Genomic DNA, 25803 nt, shown 5'->3' with positions numbered 1-25803 from the left:
GCTCTTCTCCTCTCGCTTTCAGGGCTGAACTGAACATGCTGGGCGAGGAATTTCGCCTGGAGAGCCCCGTCTCTGGTGTAGGTTGAGGCTTGCATGTCTTTTCAGACAAAACACCCCCGGGAGCACAGGAGGAGTGTGGAGCAGCGGTGCTCAGTCCTGGCTGCAGGCTGGAACCACAGCGGCTGGAGACCAGGGGGCGGGGCGCAGGAGGGAGGTGGGCGTGGTCACAAAACTGCAACTTGAGGGGTCCCCGTGGAGATGGAAGCGGTCAGCATCCCCGACCGGTGGTGGATGCAGGAACCAGTGTGTGTGATGCAACTGCACAGATGTACGTACGTACACACACACATACCCCTACCTACAAGTAAGACTAGGGAATCTTAATAGGCTCAGTGGATTGTCCCAACATCAGTTTCCTGGTTGTAATAGTGATGTTATTATTGGTGGAAAGGACTTAAAGGTACATCAGGAACTCTCTGCATTATTTTTTACAACTGCTTGTCAATCTACAATCATCTCAAAATAAAAATGTTCATCTGTAAAAGGTACACACCATTGTCCCAGCCCCAGGGATTCTGATTTCACTGGTCTGGTCGGTGGTGAAGCCTTGGCACAGGCAGGTCTCTGGGGTCCCCAGGAGAGTCCAGTGTGCAGCCAGTGCAGAGAGCAGCTGTCAACTTTGGCTCTGGCGTAGGTGGGGCTGGATGAGCCCTGATCAGGCCGACCTGCAGGTTGCGGTGTCCTTCTGGGTCTGCGATGATGCTGCACTTTGTCCTCCCAGAGAGCAGTCTAGACTCAGTTACACGGGGCCACTGCTGACCCCAGATCATTCATTTCCAGGGCCTGGCAGACTCTCTGTGCCAGATGTGGTGGGAGGAGGATCAAGGCACTGGGCTCAGACCAGGCCTGACTCCTGTGCCAGCCTGTAAAACAGGCCCTTCTGGGCCAGCAGCTGGGCAGGGCTGCCGCTCTCTGCCACCTGGCCCTCGTCCATGACCAGCACCCTGCAGGGGAAAGGAAGATGGGCAGCTCTTTGGACACCAGCCCAGGGTCTTAGCAGCTCTGAACACCCAGGGTGTCTGCTCTGAGAGGGTCCAGCCCTCCATGTGGCTTCCTGACCCTGCTGGCCCAGCTGGAAGCCCCTGCCAGCATGTGTCCTTGGGTTCATTCTTTCCCTCCCGGCATCGGCCTTGCCACCTGGACAGCAGACACTTGATTGTCCATCCCAGCACCCTTCCAGCTCTCAGCCCTGACGCCTTCCTCTGCCTGCAGGGGTGGCCTGGGGGCTGGCTCCATGGGCTATCGGGGGCTTACCTGGCACAGTCGAGCACGGAGCTCAGGCGGTGGGCGATGAGCAGTACCGTGCACTGTGCAAACCAGCTGCTCAGGGCGGCCTGCATCTGGCGCTCTGTCCCTGGGTCCACGGCGGCCGTGGCCTCGTCCAGGATGAGGATCTGGGTTTTCCGGAGAAGAGCCCGTGCCAGACACAGGAGCTGCTTCTGCCCCACGCTGGGAATGAGCGGGACAGTCAGGCCAGATATTTGCACATCAGGACTGACCTGCAGGGCGTGCCCACAAGTGTGTCCCCACGGCAGCCACAGAAGCGGGGGGCGGGGGTAGGCACATGCGCATCCCCGCTTGTGGCTGCCCTGGCTATGGAGCTGGTCAGAATCCCTATTCTGCCTTTTTTTTTTTTTTTTTTTTTTTTTGTCTTTTTGCCTTTTTGCCTTTTCTAGGGCCGCTCCTAAGGCATATGGAGGTTCCCAGGCTAGGGGTTGAATTGGAGCTGTAGCCGCCGGCCTACACCAGAGCCACAGCAACGCGGGATCCAAGCTGTGTCTGTGACCTACACCACAGCTCACAGCAACGCTGGATCCTTAACCCACTGAACAAGGCCAGGGATTGAACCTGCAACCTCATGGTTCCTAGTCGGATTCGTTAACCATTGAGTCACGACACGAACTCCATATCCTGCCATTTTTGAGCAGGGTGACTAGGCACGTCATTCAAACCACCGTGCCTCAGTTTCCCCATCTGTGGAATGGGTAGTTCTATGTCTACCCTCCGGTCTTCATCATGGGCCAGACACGGCCTTGTATGCTTGTGTACTGACGCATTTCATAAAAATCACAGCGGTAGGCAGTGAGGTCCCACTGTGCGGCACAGGGACCCATATCCCGTCTCCTGGGACAGAACATGATGGAAGATAATATGAGAAAAGGGATGTGTGTATATATGTATTTTTACAAGTTTAAACCTTTTAAAGTTTTTGAAATTAAATATAACTTAAAGTTAAATCTCAATTTTTAAAAGTTTTTAAAGGCGCCCACCATATATACAAACGCACACACATTAAATATTACAATAATAAATATTACTATATATATATATAAAACTGGGTCACAGCTGTACGCAGAAATGGGCACAACAGTGTAATGTGACTCTACTTCACTAATTAAAAAAAGGACCACGGCGGTAGGTACGGTGTGGACGGGTCCCTCCTCACTGGGTTGTGAGAACAAGTCAAGTCACACCAAAGCGCTCAGGAGCGTGACTGTCACAGAGCAAGGCCTTCTTTGCTTCCAGTTACAGGGGAGGCAGTGGAAGGCCAAGGACATGCAGTCCGTGAGGCCCCAAGACCAGGGAGACTCAAGGGTGTTTCGGGCTGTTTCCTGCCATGTCCGGCTTCCTCTCAGAGGGAACCCTTCCGGGAGCCCAGACCTCCTGCGGCCGTGCGGGTGTCAGGGGTCTGGGTCTTGCTCTGGTCTCACGGCCAAAGGGCTGGGTGAGTGGGCAAATCTCAAGCCTCGATCCCAGCTCTGAAATGGGATGAGTGGGAGTGCAGCTGGGAGGGTTATACTGAGCACTGAAACAAGTATTTCTCCTAAGCCAGGCACCCACCATGTCGCCTCCTTCGTCCATGTAACTCATTGATGGCACTCGTTTAATCTTTGCCCAGGGAGCTGGGTTCTATTACTCCCATGTTACAGATGAGGAAACTGAGGCACAGGAGATTCACTTGCCCAAGGTCCTACCACTATGTCTATGCTCTCGGCCACCATGCTCTGCTGCCTCTCCGGTGCCATCATCACCCACGGCCCCTGACCCTAACACCTGCGGGAGTTTCGAATCCGGTGTCTTTTGATTTTGTAAAAGGCACCCACCTGCACATCTGTGTTCACAGCAGCACTACTGACAACAGCCAAAAGGCAGAAACAACCCCCACGTCCATCAATGGATGAACGGAGAAGAAACATGTGGTCTATCCGGACCAGTGGAATATTATTTGGCCTCAAAAAGGAGGAAATTGTAGCACATGCTACAACACAGATGAACCTGGAGGACATCATGCTGAGATAAGCCAGTCACAGAAAGACAGATACTCCAATAGTCCACTTAAATCAGGCACCTAGAATGGTCAGACCCAGAGAAACAAGGTGAAATGTGTGGGCTGGGAAAAGAGAGAACTGTTTAATGGCCAGAGAGTTTCAGTTTACTAAATGAAAATGTTCTGGAGACTTGCAGCACTATGACGTGACTATGCCCCATATGACAGAACTGAACTAAAGAAGGGTTAAGATGGGCCATTATTAACAAGTCCACAAATAACAAATGCTGGAGAGGGTGTGGAGAAAAGGGAACCCTGCTGCACTATGGGTGGGAATGTAAACTGGCATAACCACTATGGAAAACAGTATGGAGGTTCCTCAGAAAACTAAATATAGAACTACCATATGACCCAGCAATCCCACTTCTGGGCATATATCCAGACAAAACTTTCATTGAAAAAGACACATGCCCCTGTATGTTCAATGCAGCTCTATTCACAAAAGCCAAGACATGGAAATAACCTGAATGTCCATCAACAGATGAGTGGGTTAAGAAGATGTGGTATATATACACAATGGAATACTACTCAGCCATAAAAAAGAACAAAATAATGCCCTCTGCAGCAACATGGATGGAACTAGAGACTCTCATACTAAGTGAAGTCAGTCAGAAAGAAAAAGACAAATACCATATGATATCACTTATATCTGGAATCTAACATACGGCACAAATGAAACTTTCCACAGAAAAGAAACTCATGGACTTGGAGAACAGACTTGTGGTTGCCAAGGGGGAAGGGGAGGGAGTGGGATGAACTGGGAATCTGGGGTGAATAGATACAAACTATTGCCTTTGGAGTGGATGAGCAATGAGATCCTGCTGGGAACTATATCTAGTCACTTATGATGGAGCCTGATGGAGGAGAATGTGAGAAAAAGAATGTATATATGTATGTGTGACTGGGTCACTTGTTGTATAGTAGAAAGTTGACAGAACACTGTAAACCAGCTATAGTGGAAAAAAATCATTTTTAAGAAATAAAATTTAAAAATGGTTAAGACAGTAAATTTTAGGTTATGTGTATTTTACTAAACGTTTTAAAAGTTTTAGGAGTTCCCATTGTGGCTCAGTGGTAACAAGCCCAACTAGTATCCATGAGGATGCAGGTTCGATCCCTGGCCCTGCTCAGTGGATTAAGGATCTGGCATTGCCATGAGCTGCAGTATAGGTCACAGATGTGGCTCAGATCCCGAGCTGCTGTGGCTGTGGTATAGGCCAGCAGCTACAGCTCTATTCAACCTGGGAACCTCCATATGCCACGGGTGTGACCCTAAGGAAAAAAAAAAAAAATTTAATTTTTAAAAAATTTTTAAAGGCGCCCATCTATGTTACTTGACAAACCTAGGGAGCATGGGGTTAGCCTAATTATCAAATGCAATAATTTTTTGTAACAAAATAAATGCTAAGCAAGATAAAGAAAGACTATAAATAATCTTGCATCATTAGAGGTTGGATTTTACGACCAAATAAATTCAGAAAAGAATTTAGGAAAAAGAAACTTGATATTCAGAGATTGTTGGAGTTTGAATTGCTGAGGAGGGCTGGGATTCAGGCTGTGATCAGGAATAGAACGAGGTTGATCATGCCACATGGGGAGGCACTGTCTGGGGTACATTACCCTGTGCAGGGGCTTGCGGGGGGGACCCTGGCCACACCTGGCTACCCACCCAGCTCCTCACAGGTCCTGACTGGGCTGGAGCGACCCTACCTCAGGTTGTCGCCCTGGTCGGCACACTCGTAGTGCAGCTGGCCAGGCAGGGTGGCCACCACGGCTCTGAGCTGCACCGTCTCCAAGGCTGCCCAGATGGCCTCATCCGTGTGCTCCTGCAGCATGTCAAGGTTCATTCGCAGAGAACCAGGGAACAGGATGGGGTCCTGGCCGGGAGGGACGGCAGGTCAGAGCTGGGCCCAACCATGCCTCCCGCCCCTCCCTGCCCCTCCCCGGGCCTCACCTGGGGGATGATGGTGATCCTGGACCGCAGTGTGTGCAGTCCCACCTGGGCGATGGGGACCCCGTCGATCCAGATCCCGCCCTCAGCAGCCTCCAGCAGCCGCAGCAGGCCCCCAGCCAGGGAGGACTTTCCAGCCCCCGTCCTGCCAACGATGCCCACCTGCCAGGGGATGGGAAGGCAAGGCCCGTTCTGAGCAGGCCTGGCCAGAAGAAGGCAGGCCATAGCCTGGATGGTTCCCGGGCATGTCTTTGCTCGAGGTTTCTCCTGCGCCCAAGATCCATCCATCCTCCTTTGTGCATCCAGCCTTCTACGCGGCCACCTCTCCACCATCCGTTCATCAGTCCATCCAGCCTCTGTGCAGTCTTCTCTATCTTCGCCTCATCCTGATACAACTCGCGCCTGCATCCTTCCATCCACACCCCTCCGCCAACCCTCATCTCCCTTCCATCCCCATGTCATTCTGTTTATGTCCCATCCTTCTGTCAGTCCCCCTTCCTCTCTCCCTCCCTTGCCCACCCTCCCTGCCATCCATACCCTCATCCTTCCATCTGTCTTCCATCCCTCCTTCCTTCGGTTCCTCCTCCTGCCTGCCACACACCATCTCTCCAGGCACTATCTCTCCTTCCCTCCTCAGCCTTTCGTCCTCTCCATCCATTCATCTTCCCATCCAGCCCCAGTCCCATCTATCCATCCTTCGTCCATCCATCCACCCATTTTTTTTCCATCCCCTATTCTTCCTTAGTATTTACTGTTGCATTCTCAGTATCCAACACATGGTAGGGATTTCAACAGTGTTTGTTTCAAAAATGAATGAAATGTCTGTCACCCATGGGATGGCAGGCACTCCTTTAGGCATCAGGAATACAGAAATCAAGGAGTCCTCCCTCCCAAAGCCTCACCATCGGGTCTTGGAAACGGTGCACTGAGTAAACCTGACTTGACTACAGCGTCTCTACCACCAAGCTCTGGACCTGCAGCAGTGGAGGGAGGCAGGGCGGTGCCGTTCATGTAGCCTGGGATGGGGGCGGATGGGGATAATCAGGGAGGGCTTCACGGAGGAGGGGATACCGAGTGGCATCTTGAAGGATGAGTGGGAGTTCAGGGAGGGGGAGGATTCCAGGTTAACTGCACCAAGTGCTAGACTGTAAGCTCCCCAAAAGGCAGCACCACATGCCCACTTAGGCCAGAGGCCGCTGCTCCACTAATGTTGGCTGAGCCTTGGCAGGGCAATGAAGGAAGAGGAGAGCTGGGCAGGGCCTTGAATGCCAAGCTCAGGAGTTGGGGATCTACCTGGAGGGAAGCTGAGAGGAGGAAGACGATCTGGAGCAGGGAAATCATGTGCTCAAAGCAAGACCACGGGAGAGCAGATTGGAAGTGGTCAAATGGGGGGGGGGTGCCGAGGGCTCGGTTGAGGGCCTTGAGCGGTGGGAGGGAGGGAGGGATTCGATGCCATGGCCTGACCAGGCATCTGCACATGGGATGAGAGTAGGGTTGCTGTCAGAGTCAAAATGCAAATCATAATGAATAAAAGCATCAGTGGACACTTGCTATGTGCCAGGCACTATTCCAGGCAGTTTCTCTGCATTAACCAGTCAAACTTCTCCACACCTCTATGAGATTGGCATTATTATTCCCATTTTACAGATGGGAACACGGAGACCAAGGCATGAAGTGACTTGCCCAAGGTCAGCCATGGCAAAGCCAGAAACGGAGCCCATGCAAACTGCATGGTATCTGTGGAATGGTTGACATGACACCCAGCGCATAGTAGGTGTTCGACTAATGACAGAGAAGGAAGTCGGGGAGATGCCTCCTCCTCTGGGACTCCAAGGTGGGTGGGGTTCACTGAGACAGCAGCAGGTCTGGGGAGGAGGCGATGGGTTTCGGGGTGGTGGGTCTGAAGACTTGGGGGATCTGAGGCGGGGACATGGAGGAGGCAGCTGGTGTTCAGGGCCTGGAGCCTGGGTGATGCCCAGCCTGGCTGCGGCCACGAGGAGGAAGCTGGGGGAGGGCCGCTCACCTTCTCGCCCGCGTGGATCTTGAAGGACACGTCCCGCACGGCCAGCGGGAGCTCAGGTCGGTACCTCAGCCCAAAGTTCCGGAACTCGATCTGCCCCCCACGAGGCCAGGGGGCCGGGCCGCACAGCTGGGGGCCTCCAGGGTGCCTGGGGCAGGAGCGGACACTGGGTCAGAGAGCCGTTCTTCAGGCTTCTCCCAAAACAGAAGAGAAGGCCTGCCTCTCCGACCCCTCAGTTTCCTTTTCTGTAAAGGGGCATGTTAACTGCTGTTTTATGGGGTTGTTCCAGGACATGGAACAGAGCAAGGCTAGAAACAAATACTTGGTATTGTGAACATAATAATAGTGTTGGCTACTCTTTATCTGTTATTATTATCTTTAGAGCTGCACCTGCGGCATATGGAGGTTCCCAGGCTAGGGGTCGAATGGGAGCCACAGCTGCACGGGATCCAAGCCGCATCTGCAACCTACACCACAGCTTGTGGCAACGCCGGATCCTTAACCCACTGAGCGCGGCCAGGGATCGAACATGCATCCTCATGGATACTATGTCTTAACTGCTGAGCCACAACGGGAACTCCTATCATCATGTTTGGTCACTGTTAATTGTCATCTAATATTCTTTCATCCGCTAGTAGAGGCAGACACTCCCCTTTGTCTTAGTGGGGAGACCAATGCTGCCATTTGCCAGTCCTGTGACCTTGAACGGGTCACTCCACTCCCTTGATACTTGGTTTCCCCGTCTGTGAAATGGAGCTAAGCAGAGCGAGGGACATGCATTGACTGTTCATGGTGTGCGGGGCACAGTCCGAAGTCCTTTCTGGGGGGATCTCATTTGCTCTCGTAGCACACCCTACACTGTTATGTTGCTCATTTCCCTTCCACTCCTACAAGGTCGCTATTCACGTTTCAGGAATACTACCCTGATCCTATCATGGCGCTATTGTTGTCATCCTGCTAACGATCCCGTTGCTGTGACCCTGCTGTTACTCACTGTCCCCTGTCACTCAGAGCACAAGGGAGCAGAGGAACCAGGATTTGACCTCATTCCAGACCCTACCCTCTGAACCATATTGCCACTTCGGCTGTGACTCCAGCCTACAGTGGTGGGGACTCCAAAGCCCATGGCAGGGGTCAACCTGGGTCCGGCATCCTCTGCTCTAAGTCCCGGAGGGAGCACGGCCCCCGCCCCCCTGCCCATCACCTCCTTGGGTGTCAGGGCGTAGTCCCTCAGCCGCTCCACCGACACGATGCTGCTCTCCAGGTCCGTCCAGCTGCGAACAGCCCACTGCAGCGTCTGCGTCACCTGGTGCGAGAAGACATCTCAGGGTAGTGTCAGCAAAGCCACCCCACCGGGGAGACAGAGGTGAGGAGGAGAAGGAGGAGCCGGGGCAGACGAAGGGGCGCGGTTTGGCTCTAGCCACAGGATCCCTCTTTTCCTTCAAGCGAACTAGAGTATGCGGACCTGAAAGGAAACCTCAGACTGGATCGACTGGTGCAACCTCTCTGGACATAGTTGGGGACATAGGACCAGAGGGTAAGCAGCCCTCCAAAGGACACCCAGCAGGACCCAGGTCCCCTGACTTCCACACTGAGAGGTTTCTCTTTATGGATCTCCCTCCACACTTGGAACCGAGCTTCTCATCAGAGCCCAGACACCCTGCCCACACCAGTCCCCTTGCCCCCAGTCTCGGCCTTGCCCACTCTCTCCAGCCACACTGCCTTCCTGCCCATCCTCATCCCCAGGAGTACCGCCCCCCTGACCCCATCCCAGGGCCTTTCCTCCTGCTGTCCCTCAACCAGGACCACTCCCTACCTCCCCTCCCTCATTCCTACACTTCCTACAGAGACAGTCACAATCCCCCTCCTCAGAGAGGCCTCCCGAGCCAGGAAACAGCAAAGCGCCCTCCCCGCAGTCACGCTCCATCCTCTTGCTTGCTTCATTCTTAAGCTTAGGGCCTCAACTGTAAAATGAGGCAATAACTGTACCCCTGAGGGGGTTGTGGGCAGGATTAAATGAGCGACTACTTATAAAGCTCCTAGAACAATGGCTCGTCCAAAACAAATGCTACTTACCTATGTGTAAACATATTTTTTTCTCTACATGTCATAACCTGACATCAAATATGGTTATTCATAGTTAATAAAAAGTCAGCCACACACTGGAAATGGACTCTATTTGCTTTCTCTCAATGAGTCTTTACAAGAGCTAAAGGACGGGATTACCGCCCATTTTTCAGATGAGCACACTGAGGCTCCAGCCGGGACAAGTCTCGCCTGAGATCCAGCTTAGGCTCCTGTAGAGCTGTGTTTTCCTAAGTGGTTGCTTGTTTGGACTTGGGTCCTTGAAGGTCCCCCTGGCAGGGGCCACGGCGTTCTGCCCGCACCCCAGAGCCCAGGTTGCGGGTGTGGGAGTACCTGCAGGGCAGCGGAGACAGAGAAGCCCACGAGGCCAGGGCTGAGGTGCGCCTTGCTCAGCACAGCGCACAGGGCAGCCGCGAACACCAGTCCGTTCCCCAGGAGCTCCAGGTTGGCAGCAAGCCACCTGCAAGGGGACAGGTTAGAGAGGGGTCAGTGAGGCCCTCTCTGCAGGACTTGCTCCCCTGGGCACAAGGACTGGGCAGCATGCCAGCTCAAGTGCCCAGGGGGTCCCGGCAATGGGACCCACCCGAGCTCCCAGGTGAGAGAGGCTGACACTGCCTGGTCTCGCCTGCGCCCAGCTCAGGGCACAGCACACAGGAGGTGCTCCAGTAAAGCTTTGCCGTGTTGCCATTTTTCTCTCCCTAGGCTATGCCCAGCCTTGTGCCTTGTGCTCCCCGGGCCTGAACCCGACCTCCATCTTCACGTGGCCAACATCTTATCCTCACACAAGTCAGCTCAAGCATCACCTCCTCAGAGAGCCTTCAAAGACTGCTTCTCCCTGGCATCACTCCTTTTTTTTTTTTTTTTTTTTTCGTCTTTTTTTTTGTTGTTGCTATTTCTTGGGCCGCTCCCACGGCATATGGAGGTTCCCAGGCTAGGGGTTGAATCGGAGCTGTAGCCACCGGCCTACGCCAGAGCCACAGCAACTCGGGATCCGAGCCGCGTCTGCAACCTACACCACAGCTCACGGCCACGCCGGATTGTTAACCCACTGAGCAAGGGCAGGGACCGAACCCGCAACCTCATGGTTCCTAGTCGGATTCGTTAACCACTGCGCCACGACGGGAACTCCTGGCATCACTCTTTATAAGGAAACTGTTTAATGGGTCCTGGACCGTTGGCCTCTATCAGCAGATCATGAGCTCCATGAGGGCAGCAACTTTGGTTCATGGCTCTGTCCCCAGGACCTCACACAGGACCCGGCACATAGGGGATGCTCAACAAATATATATTGGAAGGATGAACACATACGTATCCCTTTTATCAAATTCCTAACTCTACCATTCATTCTTTTATTCATCTGTGTGTTCAGTTCAGCACCTATGTGTTAATTAAGCCCCTACTGTGTGCAGAGCACACTGGAGATGCAGTTGTGACCCTAACAGATAAAAGTCCCTGTCTTCAGGGAGCTCTGGGTTTCACTGCACTAACACCTTGTCCTCCTAACACCCCCCGCCCCCGATGGGGTACTGTTACTCCCACTTGACAGATGGGGACATGGGGGCTCAGAAGGGTTAGTTACTTGCCCAAGTCCATACATGTAACCAACACTGGGATTTAAAGCCCCATTTGCCTGACGGAGGATCTGCCACTCCCTAGACAGCTGACCTTGGGGGAGTTTCTTCACTTCTCCGAACCCCAGTCCACCCATCTGTGGAATGAGGTAACATCTGGTTCATTACTGTTGAGAGGATTAAATGAGATACACACCCCCCACCCCTGTATAGGGCACAGAAATCACTGAGCCTTGCACATAGTAGGTGCTCCCTAAAGGTCTGAAGCTCCCTCCTCCTCAGCCTGGGACCCCAGAAGAGGGTAGACCAGGTCACCCAGAAGGTGTATGATGTTGAGACGTTGCCCAGGGCTACAGGACCTGATCGCCCAACGGCTGAGGATCTGGGCAGCAAGAAAAAGGAACTGACATTTATTGAATGCACACCTACTGTGTGCTTGACCCTCTCCACACTCTGGCATCAGACTGCCTGGATTCAAATCCTGTCCCTACCATGTATTTGCCATGCAGCCCTGGGCAAGTTCTTAAATCTCTCTGTGCTGAAGCTTCCCCACCTATCAGAGTCTCTGCCTGGGGAGGTGTTAGTAGGATTAAATAAATTAATCCACAGAGGACTGTGCTGGGCCTGTGGTGAGCACATCACAGGTATTAGCTAAGAGTGTACCTGTTTAATGCTCACAGCCACTCCAGGGAGTACAAACCCACTATGACAAACGAAGTTCAGAGCAGTTATGTAACTTGCCCAAAGTGGCCCAGCGAGTAAGCTCTAAGAGCTGGGATGTGCACCTGTGTCTGTGCTCAAAGCTTGTGTTCTTATTCTCGTGTAGTACTCAAAGGAAGCTGGGGATGCTTATGTAGCTCCTATGTCACCAAGGCAACAGAGCCTGTACCTCCTGCCCACTGGGGATCACTCAAGGCCAAGTTCCATCTGCTCACAGTGACAGCCATGTCAGCCAAAGAATCTAGGCTCTGCTTCATCCCTGACACTCTGTGTGACTTTGGGCAGGCCACTTGACCTCTCTGGCCATACAGGATGACCTTAGGTCTCATTCTATGGGGACACAGATGGACTACAGGGTCTTCTCTGTCCCCTTCCTACCTGTCAGCCACCAGCCGCGGGAAACTGACTCTCTGGCTTTCATCCACGCGTGCGTTGCTCTGAGCCACAAAGGGGCCCTGGGCTCGGAAGGCCCTGATGACTGTCCCGCCCTGGAATGTCTCAGCCACGTGGGAACACACGAATGAGTACCTGGCTGACTCCAGGCGTCTGAGCTGGCACGAGCTGGCCACATACAGGCGCTGAAGTGGGACAGTGGGAGCAGAGAAGTCAGATACAGAGAGAAAGTCTGAGAAGCAAAGGGAACTCTGTTACTAGCTTGCTGTGGGACCTTGGGCCAGTTGCTTCCCTTCTCTGGGCTCCAATTTATCTGTAGAACCAGACATCCCTAGTTCTTTTAAAAATCATCTGGGAAGCTTCAAACACTCCCCATGCCTCACCGCAGAACCGTTGAATCAGAATCTCTGGTGGCATCACCTTGGCCTTGGGATTTTTAAATAGCCTTTGGGCGATTCTAATATACAGCCAGGAATGAGAAACCACTAATCAAGTGTAAATGTCTTATCATCAATGCCGAGGCCAAGTGCTTCACTTAGGGCCAGTCACTGTGGGAACAAAGCCACAAACGCAAGGAAGGCAGTTGGCCAAGTTGAAGCCATTCACTTAATTTGAGGGTTACATGCCAGGTGCTGGGAACAATGATGTACAAATATTATATACTGTTATTTGCTTTGAGGTTGGCATTTGCATGCAGTTGGCGGTCAGGGAGGAACTCGCATTTGCTCAACACCCAGGCTGCCTGCCAGGCTCTTTGCAAATGCATTTGACCCTTGAACAACATGGGTTGGAACTGGGGAGCCCACTTATCCATGGATTTTTGTTCCCATAGTAAGCACTACAGTTCTGCTTGAGGCGTGAATGGTTGACTCTGTGGATACCAAGGAACTGTATATACACAGGGCCGACTATAACCTCTAAGTGGGTTTTTGACCGCAAGGCGGGGGGGTCAGTGCCCATAACCCCCGTGATGTTTGAGGGTCAACTTCAGGATTCGGTCACTGTGAGGTGGGCCTGAGTGTTGGTCACAGTTTACAGGGCTCAGAGGGATGTAACAGCCGGTCCAAGCCTCTACAGTGAGCAAGGGGCAGGGCCTAGATTCAAACCTACACTGCCCGTTGCCAAAGCCCTAGATGGAGAAGCAATCCCTCCCTCAGGTCAAGGGGACAGAGACAACATGCGGGCTGGTTGCAAGGGCAGGGATGGCCATGCTTTTCGTCTGGCTGCCGCGTGTTTCCTACTTCTGATTTCCTTGGTGGAGGTGGGGGGTTGGCTGCCAATCATGAGACCGGATTGTGGAGGCGGTTATGTGACACAGCCCCACTAGGCAGAGTGAACTATCCATTTGGTCACAGGGATGAGCTCAGGGATGAACACCTGCCCCAGGAAGGGCCAATCAGAATCGTCCCCGGGATGGGTGTATGAATGCTGGGCTAGAGAAGAGGTTGCTTTGTGTAGGGGTTGCTAAGGTGGGAGGCTGTGAGTACAGGGCTGCCAGGGGGCCATCAGACCTGCTCCCTGGAAAAGAGGTGTGTAACAATCAGGCCAGGCAGAGTTGAGCCAGGGGTTCTTAAAAATGAGCACAGATCAGAATTACCTGGAACATGTGTTAAAACTCGGACGTCTGGAGCCCACCTCCAGAGTGTCAGAATCCATAGGTGGGGCCTGAGAATGTGCATTTGTAACTAGCTTCCAGGTGAAACTGATCCCTCTGGCCTGATACCACACTTTGAGAACCACTGAGGGACGATATGGAGAGAGTGACGGCATCCTAGTGACAGCTGGCCCCCTGAACCCTAGGAATGTAAGCCATGAAAATCCACCCTTGCGCTGAAGCTAATTTGCGTTGGTCTTTGGTTCTGACAACTCCAAGAGTCTAGCCCAACACAACCATCTCTGAGAGCGTGTAGTGCTTTCTCGGTTTCCGGATCACTGGAGAAAAGGAAGCTGACACGAGCAGCAGCAGGAGAACATGTTAGATAGTAAGAACTCTGATGTGAATGTTTAGGAGACAGGGAGGGGAATACGTGTTAGAAATGGACTGTGGGGTCTCTGTCTCAGAATTCAAGGTGGCAGCTCCTAGATGTCAACAGCTGGGCAGAACCTCTTACAGCGAGCTCTGCCCAGAGACAGGGACTGGTGGAAATGACCTCAGTTGGCCCCACGGGCCTCCCCAACCTCTCCTTACCTGAAACCCAGCATAGAGGAGCAGCAGAGGCAGGACGGCCACAACAGCCAGTGGGGTGGCCACTGTCACCACCAGGGCGACTTCCAGGAGGCCGAAGGCATACATCAGCAAAGACCGCAGTCTGTCTGGGATGTCCACATCCACTATGTCTGTCTCCTTCGAGAAGCGGTTCAGCAGGTTCCCGATGGGCGTCTGCTCAAAGAAGCCGATAGGAGACCGGGCCACGTCCCACAGGAGCTTCCGGAAGAGCAGGGTGGATGCCCGGATCCCACCTAGGAGCACCGTGGCCATGGAGGCAAAGAGCCCAATTGCTGGGGAGAGAGAAGGTATGAGGAAGGTAAAGGCTGGAGGCCCTCTGTCACCCACAGTGGCTGTCTTATGACTCAGCCACCCTGATTATTTCTGGATGGTGCCACCATGCAGTAGGGTGAATACTGTATCCCTCAAAATTCACGTCTATCAGGAACCTCATCATGTGACCACATTTTGGAAATAGGGTCTGTGAAGACGTCATTAGTAAAAGAGCTCGAGATAAAATCATCCTGGATCTAAGGTGGATTCTAAATCCAATGACTAGTATCCTTATAAGAAGAGGAGAGGACACACAGAGACACAGAGAAGAAGATGAGCTGAAGATGGAGGCAGAGGCTGGAGTGAGACACAAGCCCAGGAAGGTCAAGGGTTCTCAGCAACCAGGAGAAGCCCACAGAAAGGTTCTCCTTCAGAGCCTCCAAGAGGAACCAAATTTTGCTGACACCTTGATCTTGGACTTGTGGCTTCAGAACTGTGCGAATAAAATTTCTATTGTTCTAAGCTATTCTGTGGTAATTTCATGGCAGCCCGAGGAAATGAATATACCCCCTTCCTCCCAATGCCAGACTATGTGCTTGGAATGGGGCTAACATCATTCCCTGTTTTGGGGGTGGGGAAAATTTCAATCCAAACTACTCTGGTTGGTTCAGGGGTGAACACATGACCCAAATCAGGCCAATGAGAGTGAGATCTAGGACTTTGGGGGAAAGGTGCTCACTCTTTAGAGGTGGCCAGACTGAAGCTGTGAGATACCCCATTACCACCAGGGGGAGTAGCCTGCTTGAACAAGAAGCTAACATAGAGGAATAAAATGAAACTAAAAATCTTCCAGCATTTGCTGGACTTCTGGATCCAGCCATACCTGAAGCTAGTTACCTATGGATTCCAGTCCCATGAGTCAATAACTTATCTTGCTGCTTAAACTAGTTTGAGACATAAATATACTAAACTATATAAAACTATATATTATAGCTGTTTACATAATATTTATATTATAGCTATATAAATTTCAAATAGAGTAGACTTTAGAGTAAGGAAATTTATCAGGGATAAAGAAGGGCAATATATAATGATAAAAGGGTCAGTTTTCCAGAAGATAACAGCATTTTTAATGTGTAAGTGCCTAACAGGACATCAAAATAAGTGTGACAAAAACCTGATAGAACTGCAAGGAAAAATAAATGAATCCACTATCATAGTTAGAGACTTCGATCCCCTTCTCTCAGAAAAGGACATATCCAGCAGGGAGAAAAATCAGTAAGGACAGAGATGAACTCAGCAACACCATCAATCAATTGGATATAATGGACATTAACAGACCACTTCATCCAACATTAGCAGAACACAAATTCATAACCTCACTAGAAATATTCTCCAAGACAGACCACATTCTTGGCCATAAAATACACCTTAACAAATTCAAAATAAGAGAAATTGTACATATCTGTTTTCAGACCACAGTGGCATTACACCTGAAATAAATACCTGGAAGATCCCCAAATACTTGAAGGTTAAACAAGTAACACATGGGTCAAAGAAGAAACCTCAAGAGAATTTAAAAATGGTTTGAACTAAATGAAAATCAAAATACAACTTATTGGACTTCCCATGTGGCTCCCAACAAAAATACAACTTACCAAATTTGGTGGATGTAGTGAAATCAGTTCTTTGAGGGAAATATATGGCACTGTTTAAATATACATTAGAAAAAAAGAAGATCTAACATCCATCACCTAAGCTTCTACCTTAGGAAACTAGAAAGCGAAAATTGAATCCAAAGTAAGTAGAAGAAAAGAAAATGACAGTAGAAATAAATGAAATTGAAAACACGATAATAAAGAAAATAAATGAGGCCAAAACCTGGTTCTTTAAAAAGATCAAAAAATTGATGAGCTTCTAGCCAGGCTAAGAAAAAGAGAAGACAAAATTTACTAATATCTGAGTTTTTAAAAAGGGGACATCACCACAGATCCTATGGATATTAAAAATATAATAAAGGATGGCCAACGAGCACATGAAAAAATGGTCAACGTCACTAATTATTAGAGAAATGCAAATCAAAACTACTATGAGGTACCACGTATGGTCAAGGTCACTAATTATTAGAGAAATGCAAATCAAAACTACTATGAGGTACCACCTCACACCAGTCAGAATGGCCATCATTAACAAGTCAACAAATAACAAATGCTGGAGAGGGTGTGGAGAAAAAGGTACCCTCCTTCACTGTTGGTGGGAATGTAAATTGGTACAACCACTATGGAAAACAGTACGGAGGTTCCTCAGAAAACCAAATATAGAACTACAATATGACCCAGAAATCCCACTCTTGGGCATTTATCTGGACAAAACTTTCATAGAGACACATGCACCCATATATTCATTGCAGCACTATTCACAAAAGCCAAGACATGGAAAAAACCTAAATGTCTATTGACATATGAATGGATTAAGAAGATGTGGTATATACTACTCAGCTATAAAAAAAAAAAAAGCAAAATAATGCCATTCACAGCAACCTGGATGGAACTAGAGACTCTTATACTAAGTGAAGTCAGAAAGAGAAAGACAAATCCATATGATCTCACCTATATGTGGAATCTAACATATGACACAAATGAGCCTTTCCACAGAAAAGAAACTCATGGACTTGGAGAAGTCACTTATGATGGAACATGGAGGATAATGTGAGAAAAATACATATATATGTATGACTGGGTAACTTTATTGTACAGTAGAAATTGACAGCACACTGTAAACTATAATGGGAAAAATAAAAATCAAAAAAGTATAATTAAGGAATACTATGGACAATTCTATGGTCATAAATTTGATAGACACAACCTACCAAAACTCACACAAGAATAAATAGCCAATATAAATAGGCCTATAATTGTTAAAGAAATTGAACAGACAATTAACAACTTTCCAAAACAGAAAGCACCCAGCCCAGGTGAATTCACTGTTGAATTCTGACCAATATTTAAGGAGAAATTATACCAATTCTCTACAATTTCTTTCAGAGGGCAGAAGCAGAGGGAATACTTCCTAACTAGTTCTATGAGGCCAGCATTTGCTAATACCAAAATCAGACAGACATTACAAGAAAACTACAAACCAAGATCTCTCAAGAACATACATGTAAAAATCCTCAATAAATATTGGCAAATTAAATCCAACAATGTATAAAAAGAATTATATACATCATGACCAAGTGGAATTTATCCCAGATATGCAAGGCTGCTTTGACATTTGAAAAATCAATTTATGTAATCTATCACATCAACAAGCTAAAGAAGAAAAATCACATGATCATATTAATAGATGCAGAAAAAGATCTGACAAAACCCAGTGCCACCAAGCAACAAAAACAAAAAACCCTCTCAGTAAAATGGAAATAGAGAACTTCCTCAACTTGATTAAGAATGTCTGTAAAAACCTACAGCTAATCCAATGGTGAGAACCTTGATCGTTTCCCAGTAAGATCAGGAACAGGTCAAGAATGTCCTCTCTTGTCATTCCTCTTCACTATCCTACTAGAAGGCCTAGCTAATGCAATAAGAAGGAAATAGAAGTATGCAGAAGTTCCCTGGTGGCCTAGCAGTTAAGGATTTGCTGTTGTCATTTCTGTGGTTTGGGTCACCGCTGCAGTGTGGTTTCAATTTCTGGCCTGAGGACTTTTGCATGCTGCAGGTACAGCCCCCCCAAAAATGGTTATTACAGATTGGAAAGGAAGAAATAAAACTGTTTGTAGATCGCATGATCATCTATATAGAAAATGTGAAACAATTAACCAAAAAAACTCCTGAAACTAATACATAATTATAGCAACATTGCAAGATGCAAGGTTAGTGTGAAAAATTCGCTCTCGTATATACTAGCAATGGCCAAGTAGAATTTGAGAAAAACAGGATGTCATTTACCACAGTACCATTAGCAACATCAAAAAAATGAGATATTGAAGTATGAGTCTAAGATTTATACGAGGAAAACTACAAATTTGGACAAATTCAAAGAAATAAATAGATACTCCATGTTCATAGATGGGAAGAGTCAATGTTCAAGATGTCAGTTCTGCTCAACTTAATCTAAAATTCACTGCAATCTCAATTAAAATCCCAGCAAGTTATTTTGTGGACACGGAAAAATTGTAAAGTTAATTTGGAGAGACAAAAGATCCAGAATGGTCAACTCAATATTGAAAAACAAAATAAAGTTGGAGGATTGACACTACCTAAAAAAAGATACTGCTAAAAAAATATAAGCTAATCAAGACTTATGTGGTATATACATACAGGAGGAGTAGCCAAGACAGCAGAGCAAGAAGGGCCCTGTGCTCACCTCCTCCCACAAGGACACCAAAATCACAACCATGTACACGGCAACTACTGACGTGAAAAACAAGAAGATGAGCAAAAAAGTCTTCTACGACTAAAGGTATAAAGAAGGAACCACAGGAGCTGCCATCATGGATCAGTGGTAACAAACCTGATTAGTATCCATGAGGATGCAGGTCTGATCCCTGGCCTTGTTCAGTGGGTTAAGGACGCTGCATTGCCATGAGCTGTGGTATAGGTTGCAGACACGGCTGGGATCCTTTGTGGCTGTGGCTGTGGTGTAGGCTGGCAGCTGCAGCCTTGATTTAACCCCTAGCCTGGGATCTTTCATATGCCTCAGGTGTGGTCCTAAAAAAGACCAAAAAAAAAAAGGGGGGTGGGGGGAGAAGAAGGCAAGGAGGGGCAGAGACACAGAATAGTCAAGACCCATACCCCTGGGTGGGTGACCTATACATGGGAGGATTATCACAATTGCAGAGGTTCTCCCCAAAGAACATGGTGTCTGAGCCCCAGAGGCTCCCCAGCCCAAGGGTCCTGTACTGGGAAGATGAGACCCCAGAACTTTTGGTTTTGAAGACTAGACTTTTGGGAAAGCCAGAGAGCTATAGGAAATAAAGACTCCATTCTTAAAGGGTGCATATACACAAAAATCCAATGCTCCAAGAACCAGAGCAGAAGCAGTGATATGAACAAAGCCTGGGTCAGACATATCGGTTGATCTTGGAGAACCTCCTGGAGAGGCAGGAGGCAATTGGAACTCACCCTGCAGATATAGATGCTGGCAGCAGCCATTTGGAGTAACTTATTTTACCACAAGGACACTGGAGCTGGCAAGTGCCATTTTGCAATATTGCCTGGAGCTTATTATCCTTGGACCTGGCCCTACCCACTAGCCTGTCAGTACCAGTTCTAGGATGCCTCAACTTAAACAGTCATGTGGGGGCAGCACACTGGTAGCCTTAGTACCACCTGAGCCCCCAGCCACCCAATGACCCAGACCCATCACCAGCGCACTGGCACTAGCCCTGGGAACCTGGGGCACTGCAGTCAGCCACTGGCACCCAGAACAGCCCAGCAGCAGGCCAACACCATCACAGGGACACCCAAGTCCCTGCATCTAGAGATCCCAGGATCCAGCTTCACCCACCAGTAGGCTGGCAGCAGTTTTAGGATACCCCAGTCCCCACATCCAGTCCTGTTAGGAACTGGCTTCACATATCAGCAGGCTATCACTGGATCCAGGACACTACCCCTGAAACCAGCCACCCTGGGACCTGGCTCTACTCACCAGCAGACCCAGCCCTAGCCCTGGAACCTCTGACCTCTGCAGCCAGCTGCCCTGTGACCTGGCCTCACCACCAGTGGGGGCCTCTCCACAAGGCAGGATCTGGCAAACAGACAGACTAGGGATCAGAAAAACAGTTACACGGACTTCCCGTCGTGGCGCAGTGGTTAACGAATCCGACTAGGAACCATGAGGTTGCAGGTTCAGTCCCTGCCCTTGCTCAGTGGGTTAACAATCCGGCGTTGCCGTGAGCTGTGGTGTAGGTTGCAGACGCGGCTCGGATCCTGCGTTGCTGTGGCTCTGGTGTAGGCCAGTGGCTACAGCTCCGAATGGACCCCTAGCCTGGGAACCTCCATATGCCACAGGAGCGGCCCAAGAAATAGCAAATAGACACACACACACACAAAAAAAAGAAAAACAGTTACACGATCTGGAGATTACCAACCACAAAAAAGACTTTAGACTAGTGACAGTAAAGATGATTTAAGATCTTGGAAATAAATTGGAAGCAAAGATTGATAAATTATAAGAAGCACTGAGGAAAGAAATAGAAGATTTAAGGATTAAGCAAACAGAGATGCAAAATACAATAACTAAAATTAAAAATGCACTAGAAGTGGAGTACCCGTTGTGGCTCAGCAGTAACGAACCCAACTAGGATTCATGAGTATGTGGGTTCTATCCCTGGCCTCGTTCAGTGGGGTAAGAATCTGGTGTTGCTGTGAGCTGTGGTATAGGTTGCAGATGGAGCTTGGATCTGGCATTGCTGTGTCCATGGCATAGGCCAGCAGCTGTAGCTCTGATTCGACCCCTAACCAGGGAACTTCCATATGTTGCAAGTACAGCACTAAAAAGCAAAAATAAATAAATAAATAAAAATTTACAAATTCACTAGAAGCAACAAATAGCAAAATACAGGAGGCATAAGACCAAATAAGCAAGGTGGAAAAAAAGACTAGTGTAAATCACTGATGAGGAAGAGAAAAGAGAAAGAAATTGGAAAGAAATGAAGACAGTCATAGATAACTCTAGGAAAATGTTAAATGTACCAGCATCCATATTATAGGGGTGCTGGGAGATGAAGAAATAAAGGACCAGAGAAAATATGTGAAGATAACAGCAGAAGACTTCCCTAATATGGGAAAGGAATCACTCACTCAAATCCAGAAAGCACAATGAGTACCATATAAAATAAACCCAAGGAGGACCACCCCAAGACACCTATTAATCAAACTGACAGAAATTAAAGACAAAGAGAAAATATTGAAAGCAACTAGGGAAAAGAAAAAAATTTTCTAGGTGTAGTATCATGTCATTTGCAAACAATAAACACCTCCTGCAGCTCAACAGCAAAAAAAACTCCAAACAACCCCATCAAAAAATGGGCACAGCAAATATAATACTCAATGGGGAAAAACTGAAAGCCTTCTCACTCAAATCTGGAACAAGACAGGGATGCCCACTCTCACCACTCCTCTTCAACATAGTTTTGGAAGTCCTAGCCACAGCAATTAGACAAACAAAAGAAATCAAAGGCATCCATATAGGAAGAGAAGAGATCAAACTGTCACTGTATGCAGTTGACATGATACTATACCTAGAAAACCCTAAGGACTCAACCCCAAAACTCCTTGAACTGATTCATAAATTCAGCAAAGTAGCAGGATATAAGGTTAACATTCAGAAGTTAGTTGCATTTCTGTATACCTGCATTGAAACATTAGAAAAGGAATACAAAAATATGATACCTTTTAAAATTGCACCTCACAAAATCAAATACCTCGGAATACACCTGACCAAGGAGGTAAAGGACCTATATGCCGAGAACTATAAAACCTTAATCAAAGAAATCAAAGAAGATGTAAAGAAATGGAAAGATATTCCATGTTCCTGGATTGGGAAAATCAATATTGTAAAAATGGCCATACTACCCAAAGTAATCTACAGATTCAATGCAATCCCTATCAAATTACCCATGACATTTTTCACAGAACTAGAACAAACAATCCAAACATTTATATGGAACAACAAAAGACCCAGAATCGCCAAAGCAATCCTGAGAAACAAAAACCAAGCAGGAGGCATAACTCTCCCAGACTTCAAGAAATACTACAAAGCCACAGTCATCAAAACAGTGTGGTATTGGTACCAAAACAGACAGACAGACCAATGCAACAGAATAGAGAATCCGGAAATAAACCCTGACACCTATGGTCAATTAATCTTTGACAAGGGAGGCAAGAACATAAAATGGGAAAAGGAAAGTCTATTCAGCAAGCATTGCTGGGAAACCTGGACAGCTGTATGCAAAGCAATGAAACTAGAACACACCCTCACACCATGCACAAAAATAAACTCCAAATGGCTGAAAGACTTAAATATACGACAGGACACCATCAAACTCCTAGAAGAAAACATAGGCAAAACACTCTCTGACATCAACCTCATGAATATTTTCTCAGGTCAGTCTCCCAAAGCAATAGAAATTAGAGCAAAAATAAACCCATGGGCCTCATCAAACTGAAAAGCTTTTGCACAGCAAAGGAAACCAAAAAGAAAACAAAAAGACAACTTACAGAATGGGAGAAAATAGTTTCAAATGATGCAACGGACAAGGGCTTAATCTCTAGAATATATAAACAATTTATACAACCCAACAGCAAAAAAGCCAATCAATCAATGGAAAAATGGGCAAAAGACCTGAATAGACTGTTCTCCAAAGAAGATATACAGATGGCCAGCAAACACATGAAAAAATGCTCAACATCACTGATTATAAGAGAAATGCAAATCAAAACTACCATGAGATACCACCTCACACCAGTCAGAATGGCCATCATTCATAAATCCACAAATAACAAGTGCTGGAGGGGCTGTGGAGAAAAGGGAACCCTCCTGCACTGCTGGTGGGAATGTAAACTGGTACAGCCACTATGGAGAACAGTTTGGAGATACCTTAGAAATCTATACATAGAACTTCCATATGACCCTGCAATCCCACTCTTGGGCATCTATCCGGACAAAGCTCTACTTAAAAGAGACACATGCACCCGCATGTTCATTGCAGCACTATTCACAATAGCCAAGACATGGAAACAACCCAAATGTCCATCGACAGATGATTGGATTCGGAAGAGGTGGTATATATACACAATGGAATACTACTCAGCCATAAAAAAGAATGACATAATGCCATTTGCAGCAACATGGATGGAACTAGAGAATCTCATCCTGAGTGAAATGAGCCAGAAAGACAAAGACAAATACCATATGGTATCACTTATAACTGGGATCTAATATCCAGCACAAATGAACATCTCCTTAGAAAAGAAAATCATGGACTTGGAGAAGAGACTTGTGGCTGCCTGATGGGAGGGGGAGGGAGTGGGAGGGATTGAGAGCTTGGGATTATCAGACACAACTTAGAATAGATTTACAAGGAGATCCTGCTGAATAGCATTGAGAACTATGTCTAGATACTCATGTTGCAACAGAAGAAAGGGTGGGGGAAAAATCTAATTGTAATGTATACATGTAAGGATAACCTGACCCCCTTGCTGTACAGTGGGAAAATAAAAAAAAAATGGGCACAAGCTCTAAACAGACAATTCTCCAAAGAAGACATACAGATGGTCAACAAACACACTAAAAGATGTTCAACATCACTAATTGTTAGAGAAATCCAAATCAAAACTGTTATGAAGTACACGTTACACCAGCCAGAATGGCCATCCTCAAAGAGTCTACAAAAAATAAATGCTGGAGAGGGTGTGGAGAAAAGGGAACCCTCTTACACTGCTGGTGGGAATGTAAGCTGGTGAAACCACTATGTAAAACAGTATGGAGATAACACAAAAAACTGAAAATAGAATTACCATTTATCCAGCAATCCCATGCCACAGCATCTATCAAGAGAAAACCATGGCTTGAAAAGATACGTGTACTCCAATGTTCATTGCGGCACTATATACAATAGTCAAGATATGGAAGCAAACTAAATGTCCATCAACAGAGGAGTGATGTGGTACATATACACAATGGAGTATTACTAAGCCATGAAAAGGAATGAAATAATGGCATTTGCAGCAACACAGATGGACCTAGAAATTATCATGCTAAGTTAGTCAGACAATGAGACACAAACATCATATGCTCTCACTTACATGTGAATCTTAAAGGATACAATGAACTTCTTTGCAGAACACAAACTTACTTATAGACTTTGAAAAACTTATGGTTACCAAAAGAGACATGTTGGAGGGAGGGATGGCTGGAGGTTTGGGATGTAAATGTTGTAAAACTGGGTTGTGATGATGGTTTTACAACTATAATAAAATTGAGTTAAAAATTATCAAGAAGAAAAAAAACAGAGCTTAAAAATTAAATAACTGAACTAAAAGATACTCTAGAAGGAGTCAACAGTATATTAGAAGATACAGAGGAACAGATGGGTCAATTGGAAGACAGAGTACTGGAAATCACTCAAAGCAAACAAGAAAAAAGGGGAAAAAAGAGAACAATTTAGGAAAACTTTGGGACAACTAAGGGTACTAGTATTCACATTACAGCAGTCCAAGAGGAAAAGAGAGAGAAAGGAGCAGAGAACACATGTGAAGACATAAGAGTTGAAAAATTCCCTTACCCCAGAGAAGAAAAAAAAAAAAAAAAAAAAAAAAAAAAAAAAGGTCCAGAAGCACAGAGTCCCAAACAGAATCAAACCAAGACCACATCAAGACACAATGTAATTAAAATCACAAAAAAATAAAGAGGTTATTAAAAGCAGCAAGGGAAAAGCCAGAAGTTACATGCAAGAGCCCCCCCATAAGGCTATCAGCTGACCTTTCAGCAGAAACTCTGCAGGTCAGAAACAAGTGGCACAATATATTAAAGTAATGAAAGGGAAAAACTACGACCATGTATACTCTACCTGGCCAGGCTTTCATTCAGATTTGAAAGAGAGATCCAGTTTTATATACAACATAAGCTGAAAGAGTTAATCACCAAAAACAAAGCAAAACAAACAAACAAACAAAAAACCCAGCTTGACAAGAAATGTTAAAGGGATTTCACTAAGCAAAAAAGCAAAGGCCACAACTAGAAATATGAAAAGTATAAAAGGAAAAATTTCATTGGTAAAAGCAAATATACAGTAAAATTAGAAAACCAAGCACATATAAAGCTAGTAGGAAGATAAAAAGATGAAAGTAGTGAAATCATCCATATCCACAATAACTAGTTAGGGACTACACAAAACAAAAAGATATAAAATATGATTTTAAAAACAGTAAATGTGGCAGGGTGAGAAAAAACACAAGGTTGTTAAAATGCATTTGAACTTAAGAGATCAGCAACTTAAAATAATCATGCATATGTGGATTGCTATACATATAAACATGCTAAACACAAACCAAAAATCTATAAGAGATACACACACACACACACACACACACACACAAAGAAGAAATTTAAAAGTAACAGCAAAAATCGTCATCAAATCACATGGGAAGAGAAGAAAAAAGGAACAGAAGAACTATAAAAACCCTGAAATAATTA

The 25803-nt window shown here is 47.0% G+C and overlaps 1 protein-coding gene across 1 annotated transcript in view; it reads right to left on the bottom strand.

Moving 5' to 3' along the window:
* The window catches only part of ABCC6 (ATP binding cassette subfamily C member 6), a 95772-nt gene continuing 70381 nt past the window's right edge, over positions 413 to 25803 (bottom strand). The window contains 10 exon segments of the mRNA XM_021086559.1: positions 413 to 1004; positions 1315 to 1509; positions 5099 to 5265; positions 5343 to 5501; positions 7363 to 7476; positions 7478 to 7507; positions 8564 to 8665; positions 9778 to 9904; positions 12114 to 12313; positions 14317 to 14627. Of these exon segments, the coding sequence (XP_020942218.1) occupies positions 896 to 1004; positions 1315 to 1509; positions 5099 to 5265; positions 5343 to 5501; positions 7363 to 7476; positions 7478 to 7507; positions 8564 to 8665; positions 9778 to 9904; positions 12114 to 12313; positions 14317 to 14627 (1514 nt within the window). The 3' untranslated portion in view covers positions 413 to 895.

Source organism: Sus scrofa, chromosome 3 (assembly GCF_000003025.6).
Source record: "Sus scrofa isolate TJ Tabasco breed Duroc chromosome 3, Sscrofa11.1, whole genome shotgun sequence".
Lineage (NCBI taxonomy): Eukaryota > Metazoa > Chordata > Mammalia > Artiodactyla > Suidae > Sus > Sus scrofa.
Note: the sequence above shows the minus strand (reverse complement) of the source record. Positions and strands in the feature narration are given on the sequence as shown.